At 42.5% G+C, this 27,953-nt stretch overlaps 1 protein-coding gene across 2 annotated transcripts in view; it reads left to right on the forward strand.

The window, feature by feature from the left end:
• Positions 1–811: 811 nt before the first annotated feature.
• Positions 812–27,953, forward strand: part of LOC121439864 (heparan-sulfate 6-O-sulfotransferase 2-like) — a 283,772-nt gene continuing 256,630 nt past the window's right edge. For both annotated transcript variants that reach the window (XM_041640487.1, XM_041640488.1), the window contains exons 1-2: positions 812–1,242; positions 1,709–2,227. In XM_041640487.1, coding sequence (XP_041496421.1) covers positions 812–1,242; positions 1,709–2,227 — 950 coding nt within the window. The remainder of the gene's footprint in view (positions 1,243–1,708; positions 2,228–27,953) is intronic.

A 27,953-nucleotide genomic window follows, 5' to 3' on the forward strand; every position in this document is an offset into this window, starting at 1 on the left:
CCCCAGTGTCTTTATTGCATTGCAATTTCCGCTATTAATTAGATTGGAAACGTCTGGGTCCCGAGTTGTCAGGGGCCTTGTTCTGATGGAAATTCAACCTTAAATTCTCACACCCCTGGTTTCCCAGCTGAGAAGAGTCTTTTGAACAACTGGGCTTGATAATAAACACATACGTATTTATTGAGAGACCTGCTCTAATTATGAAAAAATGGTTGGACAGTTCGTGGATTTCTGAAGATAAATCCCAGTGCTGTGCTGTGTGACCTTGGGTATATATCTAATTCTCTCTGGGAGTCAGTTTCCTCATATAGCACAGCATTTTGAGTAAGATGCTCTCACTCTGATTTGTATTTAGAGATCCATTCATTCAATAAACAGTAGTGGGTGAAATCTTTCTGCGGGCGGTTGGCTTGGTGCCGGGGATTCAGCGGCAGTGTGTGGGGGGGAGAGAGAAATAAGGGCGAGTGTGCTTTGAAAATGCTCAAAATCCCCCATGTAAGGTTTTTTTAGTCATGCTTTATTTCCATGCTGACTTACCTTTTCAGAAAATACCCCCTCTTCCGTTGCAGAATGGAAATTGGCAAAGAGAGAGGGAAAAGGTCCAATTTACGCCTTTGCTATTTTAAGGGAGATTGAAATTACGAGCCAAAGTGGAGTGATGCGCTCTCTGGAGTGACCTCCGTTCTCCAGCACAGGAGAAAACGCAGGTCTTTTGCTTGTGAAGTGGCTGGGGCTCTTGGGCGCGAGGCATTATTATATAAATTCAAGCTCGCTCCTGATCCTTAGTACCCTGAGTTGCCTGAAGGGGGGAATGGCACTGCCCGCTCTTGCAGCCCGGGCGCTCGGGCGACCACCGCTGCAACTGGAGCAAGGAGCGCCCGCCCGCACCACCTGTCCCCGCCGGCATTCCAGAGTAGAGGCCGAATTGGCAGCAAGCCAGCCCGGGTCGGTCGCCGCCTCAGTCCGCGCCAGCCCTCCTAGGGGTGTGTCTCTGGGATTCAACTCCCGGCCGCTCCAGGACGAGCCCCCAAAGGCATTTTCTTTCTTGGCGGGAGCCTTGTGCGCCCGGTTCTTCGCGCTGCTGCCTCGAGGCCGCCGCAGGCGGATGCACGACCTCAGGCGACGCTGGGACCTGGGCTCCCTCTGCCGGGCCCTGCTCACTCGGGGCCTGGCAGCCATGGGCCACTCGCTCAAGCACGTGCTCAGTGCGATCTTCTCCAAGATTTTCAGTCCCTTTTCCAGGTACGTTGTGGGCGAAATTGGGGTTCGCGCTCTGAGTCCAGGGTGAGCCGGGGCAGCGAGAAGAGGGAAGGCAGCTGGGGCTGGAGGGTAAGGCTCAAAGTTCCAGCGAGCCTGCGGTGACTGGGCTGGGGGACTCGGGACCGGCTGAGAGCGCAACTGACCGCGGTGCGGCTCCCTCCCTGCCGTTCAGCGGGAAAGGGCAGCGCAGCCTCCGCTTGCAAAGTCCTGCAGCCCACGGGCTCCTTCCCTCTTTTCCAGGGGAACCCTGAAACCCCAGCCCACTCCCAGCGGCCACTCGGTGGGCAATGAGACAGGCGCCAAGGAAGCCCGCGTTTCGGGTCAGCAGCTCGCGCACGCGGAGGGGACTAGGGTCAGGAGCCCCGGAGAGTCCCATGGGCCAAGTGGGATGGGGATGGGAGCGGGGCCTAGCTGCGGGACTGACGTAATGAGCTTGGGTTTCCCCCAGCTTCGGGAATATGGATGAGAAATCCAACAAGCTGCTGCTGGCTTTGGTGATGCTGTTCCTATTTGCCATGATCGTTCTCCAATACGTGTGCCCCGGCACAGAATGCCAGCTCCTCCGCCTGCAGGCGTTCAGCTCCCCGGTGCCCGATCCGTACCGCTCGGAGGATGAGAACTCCTCCAGGTTTGTACCCCGCTACAATTTCAGCCGCGGTGATCTCCTGCGCAAGGTAGACTTCGACATCAAGGGCGATGACCTGATCGTGTTCCTGCACATCCAGAAGACTGGGGGCACCACTTTTGGCCATCACCTGGTACGCAACATCCAGCTGGAGCAGCCGTGTGAGTGCCGCGTGGGGCAGAAGAAATGCACTTGCCACCGGCCGGGTAAGAGGGAGACCTGGCTCTTCTCCAGGTTCTCCACCGGCTGGAGCTGCGGGCTGCATGCCGACTGGACCGAGCTGACCAGCTGCGTGCCCGCAGTGGTGGACGGCAAGCGAGATGCCAGGCTGAGACCTTCCAGGTGAGTCTTTGGCTACTTCTTAGTGGGTCAACCAGGGGCGGGAAAGGCTGTGCCTGCAGTTGCTGGGGACTCTGTGCACAGCCAGGGGCGGGAAAGGCTGTGCCTGCAGTTGCTGGGGACTCTGTGCACACCTTAGCGCCTGAGTGTTGAGTCCCTGATAGGTAGAACCCCTAGGTACCCTAGATCATATCTTCTTTGCTCTGTGGCACTGTCAGGAAGTCTTTGGGCTGCAGCCCCGGACAGCTGGTCTGCCCATCAGAAGGTTGGACTGTTTGGTGGTTGAGATCGGTTGTGGGGGAAGTGACCTGGCAGCCTGGAATGAGCATCCCCAACAGCAGCCAAAACTGGGCACCACACTCAGAGCACTAGAGAGCCCTAAAATTTGTGCTCTGCAAGCAGAGTCTCTGGCTTTAGCCTCTTTTGCCTCTTCCCTCCTCACCTGGTTCGAAGGCCCAGTTCCTTCTCTCTTTGGTGATTCGTCTCAGTTTCCTGCACCTACATTCTCTTTCCCCTTTGAGTTTCTGGCTTTCTCTAGTGGAAAATTCTCGGCCCATCTTGTCTGCTGTTGGTTCCTTCCTTCCTCTTCCTGATCTTTCTCTTTCTATGATTTATCTCCCTTTCCACTTTGCTTCTCTGTCTTTTTCACCTTCCTGTGGTCTTCATTCCTGGGTTCTATTCCCTCCCCACCCCAGGCCTCACTTTTCTCTGGAGAGTGGGTGTCATTCTGCCACTGTCTGATGATACTCAGTGAGACCTCCCAGCTCTCATCCTGTGCCCCTCACTGCTGCCTACACTCAAAGTGTCCACAGTCCTTTTCAGATATGACGGGGCACCCTGGCAGACTGACGACTAACTGACAAGTTGCTCTAAACCTTTAGGGACTTCAGGGGGCCTGGGAGCTTATTTCTGAGGCTCAGGAATTCCATAACCTAGGCACCCAATGGTCAGCTCAGGTTCTGGGTGACTGGGAATGATCCAGGAAGAGCTGATTTATGAGTAGTTTGTAGCCAGCAGGGCATTTTCTTCTCTCTACCAATTCCTGGAGGTCATGGGATGCTGTGGAGTGGACAAAAGGAGCTGTTTTGGAGTGAAACCAGCACAGCCAGGGCTATTGTTTCACAGAGCTCTTGAAAAAAATTATCTAGGCTGGGTCAGAGAGTCTATGAATGAGTCAGTTGCAGGGAGAGGAACTGCGATCTTCCAGTGTGTAAGGACATGGTCATGTGTGTCTTGCTTTGCCCATTTTGGTGACATCATGGACCTTCAAGGGTGCTGCTGCTGCCTTTGCCCAACTGGACCCGTCTTGCCTTCCATATCCCATGGGGACGCCCACTCAGTTTCTTAGCCATAGTGGTGTTTTGCAGGTGACTGTTAAGAATGAACCGCGGGTGTGGTTTCTTCTATCTAGCTTCGGCAAAGGGATCCTCTGGTTTCTGGTCGCAGACTCAGTTTACAGTGGCTTTTCTGAAAGTCCAGCGGTCTGGCTGAAACCTTTGAACTTTCAATTCTTGTCTATACTAACTCATTTCTTTTCCTGTCTCAAGAAAACCTTGGCCACAGGAAGGTTGCGCCTCAGTTCATGGCAAGAATTGTGTAAGTTATTGTCACAACAGCACTGTGGTCACCTTGGCAGTACTGTAAATGGTTTCTTATGCTAGCTAAGCTTGTAGATGTACTGAGGGATGGTGATCAAAGCAATCTCTGGGGCGAAAGTAGACTCCCACTCCTAGAGCAGTGGTGAGGAAGGAAAAGAGAAGTCTTGACTGTCGTGGAAGCCATAGCTTTGTCTCTCACATGTATGTGGCATGTTTCCAGTTCTTTGAACATGAAGGTTGGCATGTGATGTCTGAACATACACTATTAATGTGGTCTGAATTATCTATTAAGTAGTCCTTGTCCTTTGGCAGGACTTCCATAACCTAGGCACACAATGGTCAGCTCAGGTTCTGGGTGACTGGGAATGATCCAGGAAGAGCTGATTTCAAATGTAATCTATAGGATAACCAGGACTCATTGTAGCCTTTTCGATTGTCCCCAAATGGAGCAAAAATTGTTTGTAATGCAATGTGATTTCCTTGGGCATTAAAAGGGTGATACCACAGTGCCATCTAGTCTAACCAAAGAAGAACCACGTTTAGAAAAGTCAGTTGATTATACAGTATTTATGAAAACGAAGTACAAATTCCTAGAAAAGTACAATACCACCTCAAGGGCACCTTTATTATTTCACTCCTTTCTGCTCATCTCCAGAATTATTCAGTGATAGCAAGAGGGATCCAGGATTTTCCAGAATATTGACAGGTCCCTGCTTGCAGGATGAGCTCTGACAATGTGTATGCATGCATGCATATACGATTTCTCATGGGAGATAAAAATTTAGTAGTCAGTGCAACTATATGATTAGTGATTGCTGGGGTGAGATGCTAGTCTCAGGACTACAGAATACACCTTTGAAGTTTCCTGGTAGAGCAGCCTGTATAGTCAGAACATTCTATTTTTCTATTTTGTAATGAGCTTTCATATTGTCTTGCTATTTTTCTGGGAAGAATGCGTGCTGTCTTTTGGAGGAAGGCAGGCAGGACAAGAATATTCCCTTTTATCAGAAGACATTGAGATCCAAAGAGGCTGAAGGGCTTCTCCAAGGTCATTGTGGTCTTTGGTGACACAGCAAAAATTGGTCTCCAGTTTTGTCTGACTCCATACACTTTTGATGAACAGTTTTACCAAAACACAATGAGGTATTTCCTACTAGTGATTATAAATACTAGCTGGGATTGCTTTCACTTCCATTATTACTGTTATCAGCCATTTTACACTTGTAGCTTAGGTGGAATGGTTGGGCCATAGTTGCCATCCTGACCTAAGAAGAATGGATTTCTGTACCAAGAAGGCTTTATTTTCAGTGAGAGTAGGTCTTGAGGCTAGACTGCTGGGAGGCTTCTTTTTATGTTGGAAACCTCTGTAAAGGTAAATAGAATGGAGCTAGATTGGAAGTATGGTTGGTGAGTGACAGAAGGAGCCACCTTCTGAGGATGAGCCTTTCACTTGCATTTGGATTACCAAGAAGGCACATGGGACCGTAAAGCAAGCCCCTGAATCCTTCCATCCCTGCAACATCTGAAATGGTTTCATGCTTCTGTGACTGGTAAAGTGCTTGGCTTATATATAATAATATATTGTTGAATAGAAATGACTGATCATATTGTCTGGGGGCGGGGGAGAGAGTGAAGGAGGGAAGACAGGGAGCTAGACACAGAGCCTGAGAAAAGCTCAAGTTGTTTATTAAACTAATATTTCCTAAAAAATAAATTAGACATTGTGCTTCATCCATCTGTTTGCCAGTATGTTGCCTGAGGTCAGAAAAGAGTTCTGCTGACTTTAGAATTTTGAAGACCATTTAAAAAATGTATCAAAACATTGTTGTACACCAGCTGTTCACATTCCCCAATTCTACAGGCTTTTTCCAGGCCCAAACTTCCGATGTTTCTAGCCAATTCTAGTGTGTTACTTGGTCTGTGGGAGGATTTTAAAACTGCCAAGAAAGTGCACAAACCCTGTTCTTCACTTGGTAGGATGCTGGCTGGTGCCCATGGGATGGGTGTGGACTCAAGGCCCTTGGCTGGAGCCAGTCTCAGAATTTGCATATCTGCTGCAGTCTAGATTTTAATATCCCTGCAGTTTGAGCAGCCACATGGAAGGATACCATTAAAATCCAGTAGCATATTGTTGATAGGAATGAACTAAAAGGTTTTCGTTTAGATGTAGAAAAGCTTTCTGTTTGGTGAAGTCAGCCATTCATTTACAAATATGATAAAAAAAGCTTTCCATCTCTTTTAAAATGGTTTCTGAAAAAGCTAGAATAGAGTTCATGTGCCTGATCATCCCATGCATGTCCTTACTTGTAGTTCCTCTCTATTGCTTTTGCAGCAAGGCAAGAAACAGGCAGGTATGTGGTGCAAGATGAGGCAGGGAGTGAATGAATTGTTATAGCAAGCAGTGCCACCCATGTGGCCCACCTGTCTGTGATCCATTGGTCTCTCACCTTCATTTAATTGAAGATCTCTCTCTCTCTCTCTCTCTCTCTCTCCCTCCCTTCTTTTACCTCCCTCCTTCTTTTTTCTTTTTAAGATTTATATTTTATGTATACAGTACTCTGCCTTCATGAGTGTGTGTGCACCATGTGCATACCTTATGCTCTCAGGATCCAGAAGTGGATATTGGATTCCTGGGATGCTTGTGAACCATGTGGGTGCTGGGAATTGAACCTTGTCCTCCAGAAGAGCAGACAGTACTTTTAGCCATTGAGCCACTTCTCCAATCTCGATGCCTTTGCTTAGCTTATCTCTTGGTGAGTGCTTTTGTGTTGTTTATAGTCACTGATACCAAGTACCCAATAGAAGCGATTTAAAGGGAAGAAAGATTTCTTTGTGCCCCATTTCAGAGGTTCCATGTCCTCGGGTAGGATATCAAGGCAACAGGAACAGCTGGCAGAGGACTTTTTCTCACCTCATAGCAGACAGGAAGCAGAGAAGCAGGAAGGAGTAAGGTATCCCTAAGGATCTGTCCTCACTGACCCCTTCCATCTAGCTAGGGCCCTATCTCCTAACATTTCTCCCAGTTCCCAAAATAGTGCCACCAGCTGGGAACTAGGCATTCAAAATTTGATCCTGTGCAGGAAAATTAATATTCAAATGATAATAAAGAGCAGGATGATGGGCAGTGGCGAAAGAGAACATGAATGAGAGAGGAACAACAGTGTGTGTAGAAGTCTAGCTGGATTTGTTAACGACTTTGTATGGATTGCCAACAGATTATTCCATCTTCAGCAAGACTCCCCAGTTCTCAGGTAGTCTAAACTGTTACTCAGAGTTAGCTTCTGTTGATAATCTAAGGTTACTGCCAAGATGTGGCAATTAAAATACTAAAGCTTGCTTTTTATGGGCATCAGTTGTCAACTGAGATGGCATGAAATGACATTAAAAGAATGCGCATCCTTTCCCAGTGTCGCTCATGAAATTAAATTCCAGGAAACTGTCCGTTATATTTCAGGGAAGACAATGCTCTTCTAGAGCTGACGGCAGCCGTGAACAATGTGGTACTGTAGATATTTTCAAAAGTAGATGTGTTTTGTTTGAAAACTATCTGAAAATCAGGAATGCCTTAAAATGTCAAGCATTTATCTGGGTATATTAAAAAGCAGAGACCCTTTCATCTGTTGTGTGCTAGTTCAGATCTAATCTCTAAACCAGACATAATAATCAGGGCCCTGTTCTAGTGCCAGCAGTTGAAGAGATTAGAGATAAACCACTGTCGAGAAAGCCCAGGTCATCCTCTTCTGCCTAAAGGCACTAAAGGTTGCCATGTGATATGTAGGAATGTGTAGTATAGACAAGATGGTGGGGGGAGGACTGCATGACCTGAGAAGGTTCTTTCCTCTTCCTGGCCTGCAATGTGTTCTCTGCAAAACGGGAGATTTAAACAAGATGTTTCCCAAAGCCTGATCCTCTATAAAGTATGAAGGACAAGCTGAAAAGAAAGAGATCTGGGCTGGAGAAATGGCTCAGTGGTTAGGAGCATTGCCTGCTCTTCCAAAGGTCCTGAGTTCAATTCCCAGCAACCACATGGTGGCTCACAACCATCTGAACTGAGATCTGGTGCCCTCTTCTGGCCTGCAGGCAGACACACAGAATATTGTATACATAATAAATAAATAAATATTAGAAAAGGAAGAGATCTGTTTGAGAAGGTTTATGGGTCCTTGAGGCCCTGTGACTAATTATGGCATCGTCATGGCAAAATGGAGCCAGTGGGTATTATGAGCTTGACCTCGCTAGGAGCAAACCGAGAGAAGGTTCAAACTTGGGGAAGTAATGGCTGTGGAGGTAGATGGGGGTGACACCCCACCATAAGGAATCTGGAAATGTGATGAAGAATATGAATCCATGTGAGTATGAGGTCTTAAACAGAAGAGTATCAAAGGAACAACAGTAAGTAAAGACATTTAAAGGTACCTCTCTGATTTCTACTCTCCAATTGAGAGTGCCATAGATTAAACCAGAGAGATTGAGTAGGGATGTAGTTTGGGCTGGGAGAATGCTAAGGCACAGTGGCTGGTGCATGTTGCCTAGAGTCCTAGTGGGCAGGGTTCGTAAGGAGATGGGAACAGTGGCTCTGGCCCTGGTTAAAGCTTAGTGGTGTATGTGGGAATCTGTGAACCTAGTTCATCTGAATTCACAATTGGCATTATTATTTAAATGATAGCTACACTTCACGCTTGGCCCTCTTAGCCAGAGAAAAGAGGTTTGAATAAAGTAAAAGATAGACAGTTATGATTACATAAAAATGAGAATGTTATCTGTCAAAAGAAAGAACAAGCAAAAATGAAAAGGCATGTGTCAAACTCATGGAAATATGTGCAACAATTACAACAGACAAAAGGCTGAAATCTTTTCTGTACAAAGAAACGCTATGACTTGATTAGAGAAACAAAGGGCATGTCCAGTTTAGGACATGAGGCCCAGGACTAGTTTGTAGACATGGAAAAAAAAAAGACTCAGTCTCCCTGGTACTAAAGAAATGCAAATAGAAGCATTTAAACTTAGGGCAACTTTTTTTACTCTCTATTTAACCCTAATTCAAAAATATAAAAACTAATCTACATTACCACCAAACCAAAAATAAAATATTAGTAGCTAGTGCTGAGAAGGATGTATATCAAAATTATTATAAGTTATTGTTGGCTGTATACATTTGAATGTTCCTTATGGAAATAAATTAGATAATGTAAAGCTAGAACATCAAGCATATTTATTCCTCACTAGAGAGATATATTGCTCAGTAGCAGGGTGCTTGACTAGGATGTGTGAGGTCCAGGGTTCAATCCACAGTACCACAATATTTTTTTCTTTAGCCCATAAGTTACTTCCTGGGGTTTCATTGAAACAAACCTCCACCTGCATTAAGTCCCTGCTATCACCACTAAAACTTTATGCTGTGGGCCTTTCGATGAACCAGGTAGACCGTCCTTGCCTCTGTAGAGTGGGAGAGAGTTACAAGCTAATGAATTAAAACTATTAGAGAAGCGATGGGGGAAATACTAGGTGTTGTGAGAACAATCTCAGTTGAAACAGTGGGAACAGGAAGTCCACATAGAAAAGAATGCTTCGGGGCTGTAGAGATGGCTCAGTGGTTAAGAGCATTGCTTCCTCTTCCAAAGGTCCTGAGTTCAATTCCCAGCAACCATATGGTGGCTCACAACCATCTGTAATGAGGTCTGGTGCCCTCTTCTGGCCTGCTGACATACACACAGTCAGAATATTGAAGACATAATAAATAAATAAATAAATAAATAAAATGTTAAAAAAGAGAAAGGATAAGTAGTTATTTTTTTTTTTTTAAAAAGCAAGACAAGAATGCTTCGAGGGTATCAGGGAATTCACTTGGAGGATTACTAATGCAAAACCCATGTCAATGTCCTGTTATAAAATATGGGACATGTTAGTGACTCATTACTAAGCAAAAACCCCATAGAATTATGAAACCAGTATAACTAAAACTGTTTCTTTTCCTTTTTAAAGCAGAGGAGGAATAAGAAATTAATAGAAAAATCTATCTTTGCTAAATGTAAGCAATAAAGAATATAGACATGAAGAAGACACACTTGGATCTTAAGAGATGGGGAAGTGATTTGTTTTTCTTATTCTGATATTCTGAGAATTTTGAATTTTATTTGCAAGCATATCAATTTGATTATACAAGTAGACATAGTTGGACTGGCAGCACACACCTTTAAACCAAGTGCTCCAGAGACAAAGGCAGGCAAATCTCTGTGAGTTCAAGGCCAGACTAACCTAAGTATTGATTTCTGGGTTAGCCCAGACCCTGCCTCAAAATAAATAAATAAATAAATAGATAGATAGATAGATAGATGAATAAATAAATGAGTAAACAATACCAAGTTTTTTAGACAAAGTTTTTTTGTGTCTGTGAAAAATTTACTTGTGTCTAACTTTTGCTCCCTAAAGACTGTCTGTGGTTGTTTCATTAGCCTTTCGATGTCCTGATAGCCCTTAATGAGGAGAGTAGCTTCAGTCCAGTCAACCCTCCCACTCAAAGCCAGCGCTGCTAAGTCACATTAGTCCAGCAGTGGAAGCTGATTTTTCGCCTAATTGGCTAATCTATTTCTGACATTCCATGGAACTCTACACCAGCATAGCATAGAAATGTCTAGGTGATTGGCTATTGTTTCTTCTTCACTGTCGGACTCAGGGCAACAGGAAGCTAATACTTTTCCTCGGTTGGAATTAGAAGGCTTGGTTTTGCTTGACCATGGCTCTTCAAGATTAGTGAGAACGTTGGCCTTCATGGTACTTACTCTAAGTGAGCTGATGGCACAGGTAGAAGAGCAAAGCCTTGAGATTGGTTAAGGGTTATGATTCTCAGCATCTGTGAGGACTGCTATCCGTTAGTGCATGTGTCGCTTTCATTCAGGAAAGAAGGGTCTACAGCTGGACAGCCTTCTTAGAGCAGTTTCACTGTCTAAGAACTTTCCCTTTGATTAGACATTCGTGAAGGCCACTAGAACACTTTATTTCCCAGCTATTCTGGATGTCTGTGGGGCAGCTCCGTATACATCTATCAAGGTGCACACTCTTATTGTTGAACCTCCATTGAAACTACGCTCAGTGTGGAAGTTATTTTGACAGCATAAACAATGTCATTCATGGTCAAAAAGCTAATATTGACATTCCATAACAAAAAACATGGTATTTAGTGATTGAGTTTAGAAAGAAAGGCATGAATGGGAATTTCCCTCTTTCCATTAAAGGATAATGAATAATCCACTTAATGGTACATGTCATGTAAAACAATGCCATTGTAAGCTTAGGGAAATATTTGTCTGAATTTCAGTAAAATATTTATTGGCAAGAGAGCTTTTCTCGCTCCACTAGGTCTTGGGCTGTGCGGATTATTCAGTTGGTCTTATTGCATCCATTTGTTATTTCTGCCATTTTGCCTTCTAGAACAGTGTTGAAGACTCTGACACATTTCAGAGCATTGCACTAAATAAATCTGTCTTGCACATTCTACTGTGCTTTTTCTGGAATATTATAAATATTCAAATATAGGAATACATGCAGATTCAAAATAAAATTCAATACATGCAAATTCTGCATAAATTTCTTACTTATAAGTTAGCAATAATTTTGAACTTGTTATCCTATGATATAAATATATCAAATGTGAGCTCATGGGAATTACCAATAAATATATTTTTCTGATTAAACTATGGGCTTTTTTTCACTGACAATTTAAGCTTCAATTTTGAGTTATAAGAGAATAATTTGCACTTCATTTACTCTAAATTGTCAAGAATTGCGCTCTTCCACAGTGTAAATGTCTGCAACGAAGATTTCTTATTCAGTTTGATTGGTTTTTAAATTTTACTAGCATAGATGCCCTAGTGAGCCTGAGAGAACTGGGCTGCTGCTTGTGATGGATTTAGTCCTGGTGAATTACATCCATGTACTTGTCTGTGGAACCGCAGAGCAAGTGAACTGTGCGGTGTATTGATTTATATCAGATGGATTAGCCCTGTGTGCACAATCCCTTGCATTAATTGACTTTTCCCTATTGTTATTGAAATTTTTAGGGTCACAGACTGGGTTCTGTTAACTCCAGCAAACCAGGCTCATCCTCAGTATGCCAATTAAAAAGACAATCACGAAAACCAGAAGGAGATTTATTCAGTATGGTCAGATTGTGAAGAGGAACAAATAAAAGGGGTCAGGTGATCCCCGCAGCCCATATTCAGTGTGCTGACACTTTTAGGTTTAAATAGAGGGCAGGAGGTATGCATAATGGAGCAGTCCTAGTCAAGACATTGTCACTGGTCGGGTCTGTTATGCAAGGGTGTCAGAACTGTATGAAATCTCTTCATGCGAGGCAAGTTCCTCCTCTGGCTTGATCATTTCCCCTTTTAACCATAAACTTCCTGGGGGGAACTTTAACTCTTTGCGGTCTATTGGTTCGATACTATGATTCTGAAGGGAGAGGAACAAGGGTCTTAGAAGGTTTTTCTCTCCTCCAAGGACAGTGCCAGCATTAACTGTACTAGTAAAGAGTACAAATGGTTGGTAGACTCAGCTCCAATTCTCATTGAGATTCTTGGGCTTTTGTTAACTGCTCACAGGAGTGAAGAAAGGAAGGGGATTTTTAGAAAGTCACTTGGGCATCCAGGTGTGACTGTACATGGCTGAGGAGACTGAGACAGGAAGATTTCTGTGACTTTGAGCAGAGCATAGGTTACAAGTGAGATTGAGACCAGCCCAGGTACTACATAGCAAGATCATTTGTCAAAAAAAAATGTGGATGATCAAATTACAGCTAGGCAACTGAGAGGTAGTGTAAAAGGGCCTTTTTAAGATGGTAGCCAACTCACCCATTAAAAACACAGGTTATTACAAGGGATAAAGGCACAAAATCCAGCTGCACTTGAAGGATTGTAATAGATATATTATGTAGACACTAAGGAGAAGGAAACTGATGTAGGCGCACAGATATCAAATAAAATAGACTTTAAAGCAGAACCACTCGTGGGTATAAAAAGAAATCAGCAAAGTGCAAATTCAATTTTCAGATAATCATGTCATTATATACACGGAAAACTTACTGGTGATAAGGAGAAATTATGAAATCTACTGATTTCTTCCAAAAGTCGATAGACAAGCAAAAATTATAGAAATGCAGAAGATTTGAACCACACAATAAACAAGCTAATATAAAATATATGAATATGCCAGTGCACACACGCCATATATATAGCTAATAAACATATTCCCTTCAAACAGAATAATTTTTTCTTACAGACTTCTAGAATGATTTGAAAATATTCTGTGTAATAAACCCTAAAATAAGTATTGACAAACTTGGGTAAGTAAATAACATTTAAAAAAATTATTTCTGGGCTGGAGAGATGGCTCAAAGGTTAAGAGCACTGGCTGCTCTTCCAGAGGTCCTGAGTTCAATTCCCAGCAACCACATGGTGGCTCACCCCCATCTATGAGACCTGGTGCCCTCTTCTGGTGCACAGGCATACATGCAGACAGAACATTGTATACATAATAAATAAACAATAAAAAAAATTATTTCTCATTCATTGTATGTATGTGGGTCTATGTACACATGAGTGAAAGTGCCCAAGGAGGCCAATGGCATCAGATGCCCTGGAACTTGGCAGTCAGATCCCCAGGCAGTTGCATAATGTGGAGATGTCTGATGTAGATGCTGGAACTTGAACTCAGGTCCTCTACAAGAGCAATACATGGTCTTCTTTTTTTATTTTTATTTATTTATTTTTGAACAGGTCATGTAGTCATGGCAGTTCTGGCCTCAAACTCACAGCGATCTTTCTGTTTCTGCCTTCTGGGACTAAGAGTGTGTACCATCATGCCTGACTGCAGTGCGTGTTATTAACCTGTGAGCCATCTCCTCAGCTCCTAAGAAATACTCTTAAGGACCTTTTGCAGTATTATTTAATAATTGGTTGTTGTTACCAGTCCAGCAGGCACAGGGCACTGGATTATACTTGATTGAATTGGAAAGGATCAGTAGTAGATGGGTATTATCAATCTTTCACAGATTATGGCAAGTTTCTTAATTTACATGCAAAAGTGTAGAACTCCAAGTCAGTCCAAGTAAAGAGCTGTATAGTACTTGCTAAGTCTAGGTGTCTTGGCTTGATTGGTTGTGAGGATCTACCACCATTTTGGAGTATATGCTTAGCCAAGCCCTGAGCATTTTTTCACTTAACTTACAGGACAACCCTTTGAGATAGATATTTTGAAATCTACTTTTAGACAAAGAAACAGAGAATTGCAATCTATTATCTTCTATCTATCTATCTATCTATCTATCTAATCTATCAATTTATATCTCTATTATCTTTCTCTCTCTGTCTCTCCTGCCTAAATCTAAGCAGCCAGTCAGTATTGGAATAGTATGTAAAAATATTCACAACACCTGGTCCGCCTTCTGTGTTTATAAGCAGAATGGAGACTTGATGTGACTATTAAGGATATTAGGACCCCATAGGTTAACTGCTTTTGAGAATACATCTTTTTAAAAGTTTAAGAAAGGGGACCAAGAAGATGGCTCTGTTGGAAGCATGAGGGTGAGTTTGATCCCCAGCACCCGGATGTGGCCCCACATGCCTGTAATTCCAGTGCCGAAGACAGATGGGAGGATCCCAAGGTTTACTGGCTGAACTGGTCAGCTCTAGATTTAGTGAGAGACCAGGTCTCAACACATAAGATGATTAAGGAAGACATTGATTTTGGACCTCCATATGCATGCTCATACATGTGTATACTACCCTACATATGCATACACAGAAACACACCCCCACACCCTCACACATAATGCTCTTTTAAAATGTTGCTCTTTGAAGTAAACGCTACTATTTATTTTTCCCTCTCTTAAACTCAGACAACTAATTTATTTTTTCTTGAGTTTTATTGAGCTCTACATTTTTCTCTGCTCCCCTCCTGCCTCTCCCTTCCCCTTCAACCCTCCCCCAAGGTCCCCATGCTCCCAATTTACTCAGGAGATCTTGTCTTTTTCTACTTTGCATATAGATTAGATCTATGTATGTCTCTCTTAATGTCCTCATTGTTGTCTAGGTTTAAAAATCAGTTGTTAGTGAGTACATGTGATAATTGTCTTTCTGGATCTGGGTTACCTCACTCAAAATGATGTTTTCTAGCTCCATCCATTTGACTGCAAAATTCAAGATGTCGTTATTTTTTTCTGCTGTGTAGATGTGTAAATGTACCACATTTTCCTTGTCCATTCTTCAGTCGAGGGACATTTAGGTTGTTTCCAGGTTCTGACTTTGACAAAGAATGCTGCTATGAACATAGTTGAGCACATGTCTTTGTGGTGTGATTGAGCATCCTTTGGATATATACCCAAAAGTGGTATTACTGGGTCTTGAGGAAGGTCGTTTCCTAATTTTCTGAGAAATCGTCATACTGATATTCAAAGGGGCTGTACCAGCTTGCATTCCCACCAGCAATGTAGGAGTGTTCCCTTTACCCCACAATCTTTCTAGCATAAGTTGTCATCAGTATTTTGATCTTGTCCATTCTTAGAGGTGAAGATGGAATATCAGAGTTGTTTTGATTTGCATTTCTCCGATGGCTAAGGATGTTGAAAATTTCCTTCAGTGTCTTTCAGCCATTTTAGATTCTTCTGTTGAGAGTTCTCTGTTTAGGTTTGTACTCCATTTTTTATTGAATTATTTGTTCTTTTGATGACCAATTTCTTGAGTTCTTTGCATACTTTGGAGATCAGTCCTCTGTCTGATGCAGGGTTAGTGAAGATCTTTTCCCATTCTGTAGGCTGTTGTTTTTTCTTGTTGACTATGTCCTTTGCTTTACAGAAGCTTTTCAGTTTCAGGAGGTTCAATTCATTAATTGTTTCTCTCCACGTTTGATGCTTTCAAGACCCATTTTTACAGAGGGTTAAAGGTTTTAAGACGTGTTGGTCATGCGAGTTTTCTATTGTTACTTTAACAAGTAATTAAGGAAGACAACTTAAGAAAGGCTCATAGTTTGAGAGACCTCGTCTCAAGGTAAGACAACTCTACTTTATTTTAGGCCACAATGAAGCAAAGGAACAAAATTATATACCTTATGGCATCTGGGCTGCCAAGAGGCACACAGAGACAGAAAGAGGTCAAGGACACAGAGCACCTTCCTCAGATGGGCCCTTGTTGACATGCTTCTTCTCACATCCCTCACCTTCCTATGAATCTTTAGAAGACATTTTTTCCCTTAAATATTCAAACCATGACACAGGAGAAACTTTTTCTTATCTTTTTGTTTTTGTTTTTTGAGACAGGGTTTCTCTGTGTAACAGCCCTAGCTGACCTGGAACTCAGAGACACCCCTGCCTCTACCTTCTGAGTGCTAGGATTAATGGCCTGCGTCACCACTGCCTGGAAAGGAGAAAGGTTTTTTTTTTTTTTTTTTTAAATGAGGAGGACATAGTGACAACCACTTTTAGGCTGGGTACTCAGGAAACTGACATGAAGGAATGTTCAAGTTCAGGAGTACAGGGGCAGCCTGGGCAAATAACAAGACCCTATCTTGAATAAACAAACAAAATCAAAACTAAGAGAAAGAAGAGGTTAGAGAAATGGTTCCCTTGTTTTTTTCTTACAGAAAATGAGGTTCTTAGCTATAGTTTAATTGCTTCCTTGCTTGCACTGAAAATATGCTGTGCAGTCAGTGGAAGATTTGTAAGGAGTCAGCCCCCTCGCTTCTTCTGGAATGTTGCTGTTGCTTTAGTAGTAGTATCAGTTTATCAGTTGCAGTGTCCCGACAGATCATGACTTCTCTGTAAAAGGCCATTGGTTTTTGCTACATTTGGTCTGTGTAGGTCAGTGTTTTGGAAGGAGCGCAGTTCTTGTACCATGGAAGCAGAGGAGCTGGTGGAATGAAGAGACTCTCTCTCAAAACCACAAAAGATTAATTTGAGAGCCTGTTCTTATCCTTGGGTCTTGTCATGAAGGTAATATGAATATATTTGGGTTCTGAAATAACCAAGTGAGCAAGGACAGCAAATTTTTTTGTCACTGTCCCCTTCTTTTGGAAGAGGCAGCTTCAAAAAAGTGTCATTAAGTGACATGCAAATTAGCAGAAGCCTACTAGCCTGGCAGGCATTATTAGCGTGGATGACAAAAAAAAATAAAATAGGTTGAAGACATGGAAGAATGGTCATGCCTAGTATACCCTGAGGCCAGTGCAAGCTTGAGCTGGCGCCCACTTAAAGAAGACTAAGGGCTGAGTGCAAAATTAACCAGCAGAGTATATTTGGTTGGTAAACTGCTTGAACTTTTTTTTCCTTTTGCCAAATATTGTATGGACAATATTTGTGACCGGTTTTGATGCAGGTATCTTCCAAGAGTGTAGCAGCCCATGCTAGTTTATTAACACTTGTTGAAACGAAGCATAAGGGGCTGAATGATATGCACCAGGACTACTTAGGAAAAATTAACCCATTAAAGACCAGAATGAGAATGTGAAGTTGAATCACTATTTTTAAAAATTTTAGTGTTGAGAGGCTGGAAAGATGGCTCAGCATTTAAGAGCACTGGCTGCTGACCACTTCCAGAGGATCTGGGTTCAATTCCCACCACCCACATGGCAGCCTAGAACTGTCTGTAACTTCAGTTCCAGAGGATCAGACACCTTCACACCAATACACATAAAATAAAGTTAAATAAATTATTAACATTTCATTTTGAATAAATTAATTAACATATATTTCACTCTCAGGTAAAGATCCATTCTTAGGCCGGGCGGTGGTGGCGCACGCCTTTAATCCCAGCACTCGGGAGGCAGAGGCAGGCGGATCTCTGTGAGTTCGAGACCAGCCTGGTCTACAAGAGCTAGTTCCAGGATAGGCTCCAAAACCACAGAGAAACCCTGTCTCGAAAAACCAAAAAAAAAAAAAAAGATCCATTCTTAGTATTTACCACCCGCAGTTTATTCTTTGTGATTTTGGAGAAAAGCAATATTAAAAAAAAAAACCCAGAAGCTTGAACAAAAAAAAACCCCAACCAACTAACCTTATACAGACAAGCAAGAAACAAAGGAGAAGAAGGCAGAGATGATTTTAAGATTAGTATAGGATTTTACAGTCTTTTGGCAGCTTCTGTATTTCTCACCGTATGGGTGTACATGAAATCTGCATCTCTTCCTCATTTATATGTTTATGAGGTTACAAAGATAGGTACATGCACACACAAAATAACGAGGCAACTGATGTGTTTGACAATGTTTGGTGACTTAATGCTAGGTAGAGGAGGTTTATTTTTTAAAGCCTTGCTTTCCTAATCCAATTGCTCCCATGGTTTTTGGTTTATGCGCTTAGGTATAGAATCCATTTAAAGTGCCAGAATTTGCACACACGCAGCCTTGAGTGAGATGTTTGTTTATTCCAAATGATTTTGAGAAATTATTAGTGAGGCACTTAGAGACCTGGATGGCATGATAGATCCATTAGGATGAGACTGATTCCACACTTTTGGGTTCCAGAATTTCCTCCTGTGCGGAAAGGGGTGTGATTTGATTATGTGGAAAGCTGAAGGTGTGTAGCTCAGCTAAACTACTTAATGGAGTCAGATTTGCCCAGCTCAGCTCAACGAGGGCGTCTGTGTCGTGGACACCTTGTCTAATGCCGCTGTGGAAAACCGGCTCATAATTTCCCAGAGTTCAACCAAAGCTGCATAAAAGACTGCACACAGGATCTGTATTCATGAAAGTCAGAGTTTTCTTCTTTAATTAATTTAGTTGAATTAGAATGAATGTCATGTTGTTTTGTTTTGGGGGACAGTCTTGTGTATCCTGGGCTGGCCTCAAACTCACTATGTTGCAGAAGGTGACCTTGAATTTCCTGTCCTCTTGGAGTGCTGGGATTACAGAGCTGTGCACCACCATTTACACAGTCTGGGGATCAAACTCAAGGTTTTAGGCAAGCTGTACTCTACCAACTGAGCTATATCCTGGCCCCGGTTTATCTTGTAGCCCTGCCTTATTTATAGTAGCAAGGCTATGTTCTATTGTTCAGAGACTGATGTGGAGGTCTTAGGTTGTAAACTTTGGCCAGGAATGGATGTTCTAAAGAATGTCACAATGGTCATGTTTCCATGCTCACAAGTAGATAACACTAAAGCCAGCTCTATTGTTTGCTGCAGTCAGATTCTAGAAAGCAGACATTTTGATTAGCAGAGACAAGGTCTCAAATACCAAAAACCAAACAAACAACCAAACAACCAAACAAACAAAAACCACCACGAAGCCAAACAAACAACTGAGTACCATAACGCGCCAGGTGTGTGTATGCCCATTTTGCTTTGGTTCTTTGTTGTTTCCCAAATTTAGCTTAGCAGACAAAGCCTAGCAAAATAAAGTTTTCCCTAAAACTTGAAGGAGTTAGAAATGTGGAAGAAGCAGTGGGAATTCCAGGTGAGAAGTTAGAGGCTATACTTGAATCTGAGGAAGAGAAATACAGTTGTTGCCATAACTATATGACAGAGTGCCCTTTAGTGCTCCCCACTACCCCTTTCCAGATCTAGTCATGAACCGCCCTCACCTTCTAATGGCTGCATAAACTTCAGGACCTATCTACCTCATGGCATTTGAGAGAAGCCATGGTCTGATGCAAACTGCGGCCGCTCTTGTAGTGAGAACCTCAGAAGTTAAGGTCTCTGTTGGCTTGCATTTCTCTAGGATAAATACCTACAAATGAACTTGCTGGGTCCTCTGGTAATTGCACACTGAGTTTCATACTGCCAAGTTCTTTTCCAGAATGACTGCACAGCATTTCACATTCCTAACGACTGGGACGAGTGAACCATTTCTCCTCACACTTGTCAGACATTTTGATAGGTGTGCAGTAACATCTCATTGTGGCCTCGCTTTTCTCTTAACGGGTAAATACGTTCGGCATCCATCCGCACGCTCATTAACCATCTGTATGTCCTAGGTGATGGTGACAACGCGTCTGTTTATGCTATTTGTCTTTATTCTGATTGGATTGCCTCTTTTTTTAAAGTTTCGAGAGTTTTTCAACATTCCTTGTATTATTTCTTTTTAAATTATGCTGTTTATCAGTATTTTCTCTCAGGCCATTGCTTGCGTTTTTTATCTTCATTCAATTTTTGATGTTATAACATCATCTCTTCCTTTTGTAGATCGTACTTCTGAATGTCAGGTCTGTAAGAATTCTTTGGCTCTATTTTCTCCCGTGACTTTTCCCTTTTAAAGTTTTGTAGTTTTCATGTTTAAAACTGCACTATACTTTGGTGTGTTTATTTTTTGAGAATTAAAAAAAATGTTTATTTTATATATGGGTGCTTTGCCTGTATGTCTTTATGTACACTAGGTGTCTGTCTGATGCCCATGGAAGCTAGAAGAGGGTATCAGATTTCTTGAGACTGGAGTTGCAGATGGTTGTATGCCACCATGTGGGTGCTGAGAATTGAACCTGGGTCCTTTGCAAGAGTAGCCAATGTGCTTAACTTACTGAGCCATTTCTTCAGCCCAATATCAAACATCTTGCTTTTCCATAAATTTTTTTTCTATATTTACCCATTTAGTATCCAATAAAATTACTTTGAGTATTTATCTATTGTAGCATATATAAACACTTTCTTTTGTGACCAAATGATATTCTCTTACATATATGCATGTACCACAATGTGCTAATCCAGTCACCATCCGATTTACATTTAAGTTGTATCAAATTTTTGGTCAGAAAGTCAGGGCTTGTCATGCAAACCTGATGACCTAAGTTCAATCCTTGGATTGAAGGGGAAAACTGACTTCTGAATGTTTTCCTCTGACCTCCACATTCAGGTACTGTGGCACTCTTTTGCCTGTAAGTGCACACACACACACACACACACACACACACACACACCACCTAATAAGTCTAATAAGTACACAGTGTGTGTGTGTGTGTGTGTGTGTGTGTGTGTGTGTGTGTTGGAGGGAGAGAATCAAAACACTTATGAGGTTTGAGGGGTGTTTGAAAGATGGCTCTAAGATCAGGAGTACATGCTGCTCTTTCAGAGATGCCTGGTTCAGTTCCCAACACACATGTCAGGAGGCTAATACCTCCTGAAGGATAAAGTGTCTATGGCCTCCATGGGCACCTGTACTCATGTGCACACACGTGCACACACACACAAATACACTCACAATTACAAATAGTAATGAAAAAACATAAAACTGTGAACATTCGTGTACAAGTTTTTGTGTGCACATATCCTTGCCATGGATTGAGTGTGCGTGTGCATATGCACACGCTGGCGCTGGAGTTGCATAGCTACATGAGTAGAATTGCTGAGTCACATGAGAGTCCGTGTTTGATGTTTTGAGAAACTACCCAATTATTTTCTGAAGCAACTACCCTGCCATAAGCAGAATGTGAAGCTCCTCATTTTTTGAAACCTCAATATTCATCACCTGCCTTTAATTGTAAAATGCCCACAACTTACAATTTATCATCATTGACACTTGGGACATTCAATGCTGTGAAACCATCACCATTATCTAATTCATAGCCTCAAAGTAAACTCTTTACCATTAAGCATTCATTTCCTTCCCTTTCCCTTCTCACGGGCTGTGGAAACCGCTAATATGCTTTCTGTCTCTATGAATTTGCCAGCTCTGAATATTTTATACAAATGCCATCACATCATATATGCCCATTCCTGGCTGACTTTTTTCACTTAGTGTGATGTTTTCAAAATTCATCCATACTATGCCACCTTTTATTTTTTATTTATTTTTTTACTATAGCTGTCTTATAACTGTGCCATAGTGACCCAATTTTGGGCTTTTTGCATAATGTTATTAGTATATATCGATTGTGAAAAATAATGAGCTTTGCTATGGCATTTCATTCATGTATATGAAGGACTTTGGTTCTTTTAAGTTCCCATATTACTAAATTTCTCACCATTTCCGCTGTTGGTTTTCATTTCCTGATGACTAATGATGTTGAACATCTCAGATATCCATTCAGTTAATTTCTTTGGAGAAATGCCTATTGACGTTCTTTGCCATTTTTCATTGTACCTTTTCTTTTCAGTATTGAGTTAAATATTCCTTATGTATTCTAGATACAAGTCCTTTATAGCAGATATGCTTTTTAAAGTATTTTCCCCCGATTTGGTAGTTGTTTTATTTTGTTGAAGTTGTCTGTTGTAAAAAAGTATTAAAAACATTTTTAAAGTCAGGCTCTCACTCTGTAATCATTGCTGGTCTTGAATCCACAGTGGTTCCTAATCTTAAGTTTATTTTTGTCTGTATTGGAAGAGATCTAGCTGTTTTTTTTAAAGAGAATACACAATAATGAATATTTTATGACTACAGGTGTTTTGTAAGTCTGTGCACCATGTTCATGAAGTGCTTGTGGATCTCGAACAGGGAATCTCGTTTCCCAGATTAGAGTTACAGAGGGTTGTGTGCCACCAAATGGGTGCTGGGAATCAAACCTGGGTCTCCTAGAAGAGTAGCCAGTGCTCTTAACCACTGAGCTGTCTCCCCAGCCCCTAACTGTATTGTTTTCTAGGAGGCTATAAGTTGCCCCAACACAGATTTTTTTTTAAGTTACATTGCCTTAGCAATGTTCAAAATCAATTGACCAGCGGAATGAATATAGATTTGTTTCTGGGATTTTAGCCATCTAATAGGTGTGTTTATCCTAAGGTCACAGAGTCATTACTACTGCTGATGTTGCCTTGTGATTAGTTTGAAAATTAGATGACTTAACCATTTTTCTTTTGTTCTGCACATTGTTTACATTATGAATTTTAGGAAGAGCTGACTTGCCAGTTTCTGCAGAGAAACCAGCTGAGATTTTGTTAGACATTGTATTGAACATGTGGATCATTTTTGGATAATAGTATCCCTAATAACAATTTTAAGTCTTCTAGTCTATGAAAACCTGTTTAGTTCTCTACTTTTTCAGTGTTATTCTGGGATTTCAGATTGTAAGTTTGGCATTTAAATAATACATCTATTATTCTTTTGTTGCTGTTTCAAGTAAAATATTTTTGAGAGAGTGTCTCTATCATACACTAACCTTGACCTCTGTGTGGACTCAGGATAACTTTGATCTAGTGATCCTTATGCCTACACCTCTGGAGTTAAAGGGATTCATCACTATATTTAGTGGACTGAACTCAGGGCCTCATACATGGTAGGCAAACATTCTAGCAAGTGAGAATTTTTTTTTCTTAATTTCATTTTCTTTCATTGGTCATTGCTAGTGTATAGAAAGACTTGATTTTTGAATATCCATGTTGTATGTTGCAACCCTAATGAACTCATTTGTACATTTTTAGTTTCAATCAGTAAGTAGGAATTGGATTTTGTCATTATTTTTCTCCATCTATTGAGATAATTGTGCCTTTTCAGGTCCATTCCTTTGGTATAGTGTTTTATGCTAGTTAACTCTTGGGTTTTCAAACAACCTTTCATACCATTGACTCTGTGTTATTGGACCAGGTCTGCTAGTGCTTGGTTGAAGCTTTCCATGTCCATCTGTGCTAGGTAGTTTTGTGTCAACTTGCCACAAGCTGGAGTCATCAGAGAAGAGGGAGTCTCAGTTGAGAGAATGTTTCCATAAGACTGGGCCCTAGCAAGCCTGTAGGGCATTATCTTTTTTTAAAAAAAATCTATTTATTTATTATGCATACAATGTTCTGTTAACATATATACACCAGAAGAGGCACCAGATCTCATTATAGATGGTTGTGAGCCACAAGGTGGTTGCTGGGAATTGAATTCAGGACTTCTGGAAGAGCATCTAGTGCTCTTAACCTCTGAGCCATCTCTCCAGCCCGCATTTTCTTAATTAGTAATTGGTGGTGGTGGTGGGGAGAGCTCAACCCATTGTGCCCAGTGTCACACCTGGGCTGATGCTACCCCTGGGTTCTATAAGAAAGCAGGCTGAGCAAGTTAGGAGGAGCAAGCCAGTAAGCAGCACCCCTCCATGGCCTCTGCATCAGCTTCTGCCTCCAGATTCCCGCCCTGCTTGAGTTCCTATCCTGACTTCCTTTTGGTTTTTCAAAACAGAATCTCTGTGTAACATTCCCGGCTGTCCTGGAACTCAGAGATCCGCCTACCTCTGCCTTGAGTGCTGGGATTAAAGGCGTGCGCTACCACTCTGTAATATTATGTAATTATACTTATTTGGCTGTATTATATGTGAACTTGAATCGACTTTATTTACTTTCTACTTGATGATTTTCCTTTTTGATTATTTTATGTGTATGGATGTTTTGCCTGCATCTATGTCTGTGAAGCATGGGATTTGCTCAGGTATGTTTATCTGCCAATGTCTTTATTATCAGTTTCATTTTGAAAGGTACTTTTGCAGGATAAATGAATTCCAGGGAAGAAGGCTCATGGAAAGCTGGGAGCCTGCTGGAGGAAATAAGGCTAGAAAATAGGACCCAGAGTTTAGATAGATAGGGAAAATGTGGGGCTGGAGACATGGCTTAGTATTTAGGACAATTGTCTATTCCTCCACAGTATGGGGGTTCACAACCTCCTAGAACTCCAGTTACAGAGAGCTAATGCCCTTTTCTGGCCTTTCCGAGGGCCAGGGTTCGATGTTTTGGGAGAAGAATCAGGAACCAGAGAGGTTAGGCACTAGACTGGGGAAGGAAAAAGGAATGGGGATGAGCGCTGGAGGGGAACATGGCAGCCTGGGGGGGAGTAAAAAGGTGAGGGAGAGGGCAGAAACAAGGGAGTTTTGGAAGAGGCCAGGAGGCTCTCGGAAGGATGGAAGGAGACTTAGTTGGATGGCAGGATGGCAAGAACAGACAGGTGTAATGTGGAGGTGAGCAGGAGGCACTGCAGGAAGGAAGGTGGGAATGTGAGCAGGAGGATGAGGGTATGGCAGGAGGGTTGAGTTTGGCGGCATGCTGATGACAAGGGTGCAGAGCACAGGGGAGGTGAAGCGAGCTGGGAGGGAGGGCAGAAGGGGGGAGGTGAAGCGAGCTGGGAGGGAGCGCAGAAGGCTCATGGAAAGATGGGCTTCAGCTGTAGAAAACAAGGCTGCAAATAGGACCACAAGTTCAGATAACCCAGCAGAGTCTGATCCTGGATATCCGGCTCAGCACTCAGGACACCGCTCCTCCAGAGGACCCTGATTTGATTCCAGGCACCCACATGGGGTTCACACCAATTTCCAGCTATAGTCGGAGGGAATCTGATGCCCTCTTCTGATGTCCCTGGGGTCCAGACATGCTCTTGGTGCCAGAAGATACACACAGGCAAAACACAATAATTTTTTTTTTCAAAATTAAAAAAAAAAAAAACAAAGAAAAAAATTCACATTTGGAGAGAGGGTTAGAGATTTGTTCTTATGATCTGGCTTTCTCACTGTTTCTGATCTCCAATCTACTATGAAGGACACAGAGGCAAGGAAAGCCACTGCATGTCTCAGACATACACTCCTTTTAAAGCAGGGCGCTCTAGAAGCCAATATTTTCTGCTTTTAATCAGTCTCTCCTGATAGAGACCCGCTTCACGAATGGTGAGCTGGAAGGAGAGGGACAGTAACTCAATGTTGTTGCCTTTCCCTGCATGCCATAATCTTTGTGCTCTAATTGGGGATATTATTGAGGAAGGCAATTCTGACTTCTTGGCAAGTCTTGTTTGGAATTTAGCCCCTGCAACAAAGAACTGAAACCAGTGAGATATTTTGGCAGGCTTGCACTCCTGGAGAGATGCAGCTGTTCTCTTGGAGCTGGAGGTTGTGGGAACGCCATCTTCTTGCCTCGGTCCATACTTTGCTTCCGCTGGTAGAGAAACGGGGAGCAGGTCAGGTCTCAAGTGCCACGTGTGCTACAGATCATGTTTCTTAGCAACATTTAGGAGACAGTTTGGGGGGATAAATTAGATCCTCTTTTTCTATACACAGTAAGCACAATTCCCAAAGATGTTAAATGTCAATTATTATTATTATTTTTGCTGCCGTTGTCTGCTTGCTTGTTTTGGTACTGTTGGGGATGGATCCCGGTGCCTTGTGCAAGGCAGGTAAGTGAGCTTCACCCCCCAACAGTGAGAGCTGATTTGGGTTTATGGTTTGCCCAAGTGTGGATAACTCTCTGGGAAACAGGCGTGCAGAACTCCTCGCGCTGCCATTGTGGACATGTGACTCGTAATTGAATGGTCCTTGCTGAGCGTTTGCGCTGCTCAGTTTGTCTAACTTTGACACCCTGAAAAGAGGAAACCACAGCTGAGAAATTGCCTCCATCACAGTGATCTGGAGGTATGTCTGTGGGGCATTAATTATTGACTTTGGGAGGATTCAGCTCACCATAGGTGGTGCCACCCTTAAGCAGGTGGTCCTGAGTTGTCTAAGAAAGCCCGGTGAACCAGTGGAGGAGAGCAAGCCAGCATGAAGTAATTCTGCTTCAGTTCCTGCCTGCAGGTTCCTGCCTTGAGTTCCTGGTCTGACTTCCTTCACTGACGGACAGTGATCAGGATGTGTAAGCCAACTAAGTCCTTTTCTCCTCAAACTGCTTTTGACCACAATGATAGAAAATTAACTAGGTCAGTGCTTTAAAGTCTTTCCCCTTAATTACAGTGGGACTGGAATCATTTGATTTTGTTTTCTTATTCCAGTTAGTGTTCTTGTTTTTAGTTATTTTTGTTTAGCTCTAGGATACATTGTGCATTGTGTTTGCCCTCTGGTTCCTGTTTAAAACTTTTAGGAGTCTTCCCCTTATTTTTATTTAACATATAAATCTTAGCCCACTATTTTGGGCCATGGTTCCATGGGGAGAATAATTCCCAGAGTCTTTTTGGTGTTAGTTTGGTCTACTCAGTCTATTTATTATTAGTAGACTATCATTGCTCTCTGCTGGTGTGGCCTGAGAATGCCAAGGGCCAGACTTCTGAGTGGTTTTGGTGGGTGAGGGATGTATTTAGATCCCTTAACCATACTTCTCTGGTTTGGTATCATAGCACCAGTGAGGAAAGTTTTGGAAACCTGGTAGCTAAGAAGTGTCTTAGACCCAGCTGCTTGTCTCTTTGTATGATTTTGCCAGTCTCCGACAGTATCTCTGGAAAATGAAAGAAATCTCAAGCAATGAGGACAAAGAGGATTCCCAGAATGTGCTATGTGATTAGAGCATCTTTTCCAGTTCTGACTACTGTGCTGTCATCTGCGGCAGAGGGTGAATCTTGGGCCCTTGTGCAAAGAGACTTTCTGGACAAGACTACTTGATGTTATTGGCTCCGGTTTTGAAGTTGCACTTACTTGCCTTCTCCCATGTCTTTGGTGGGGAAAGGCAGCCATATTCTATCCCTTCAATAATAAAGATTCTGCCCAGAACAGAGCCCCCCTCATTCATTTGTTGGGTGCAGCCATCTAACTCAGGCGGTCTTGGTGGAAAGAGGAATCTGGCTCACTGGGAAACATGAGGGCTTTTCCTAGCTGCTCTCAGCTTACCTTCTTTACAGATAGTGTCAGATCTTCATTATGGTAAAGATTCGCACTTATTCTGAAGGAGCAATTGGCTTACCTGGCCTGTTTGATTTATTAGCAGCCTGGTTTGCTTCTCGTTGTTGGGGAGAAACAAGACACACTATCTAGTGTCTATCTAGTGTGGTTTTTCATATCTAGCTGTCTTCTTAGCACATGTGATGGTGAATTCTGCCAACCTGACACAGTCTAATGTCACTTGGGAAGAGAGTCTCAAGGAGGGATCTCTAGATCAGATTGACCTGTGAGAATATTTCTGGAGAATGGTCTTGATTGTTAGTGAATGTGGGAAGACCCAGCTCACTGTGTGAAGCATCATTCCCTAGGCAGGGAATCCTGGATGGTTTCAGTGTAGAGAGTTTTGAGCAAAAAGTAGACATGTATGTGTAGAAGGAGCGGCGGGCTGCATTCCCGCCCAGCTCCCGCACGACTAGCTTTATACCTGAAATAACAACACACAAATTGTATTCATTTAAACACCGCTTGGCACATAAGTTTCAGCCTCTTATTGGCTAATTCTCACATCTTGCTTTAACCCATATTTAGTAATCTGTGTAGCACCACGAGGTGATGGCTTACCGGGAAAGATAGACCTGCGTCCATCTCAAACAGGAGAGCTATGGCGTCTGCCTCATTTCCCTTCTTC

The sequence above is a fragment of the Microtus oregoni genome, unplaced genomic scaffold, assembly GCF_018167655.1.
Source record: "Microtus oregoni isolate MIOR12 unplaced genomic scaffold, Mior012 000063F_ref0000156, whole genome shotgun sequence".
Taxonomy (NCBI): Eukaryota; Metazoa; Chordata; class Mammalia; order Rodentia; family Cricetidae; genus Microtus; species Microtus oregoni.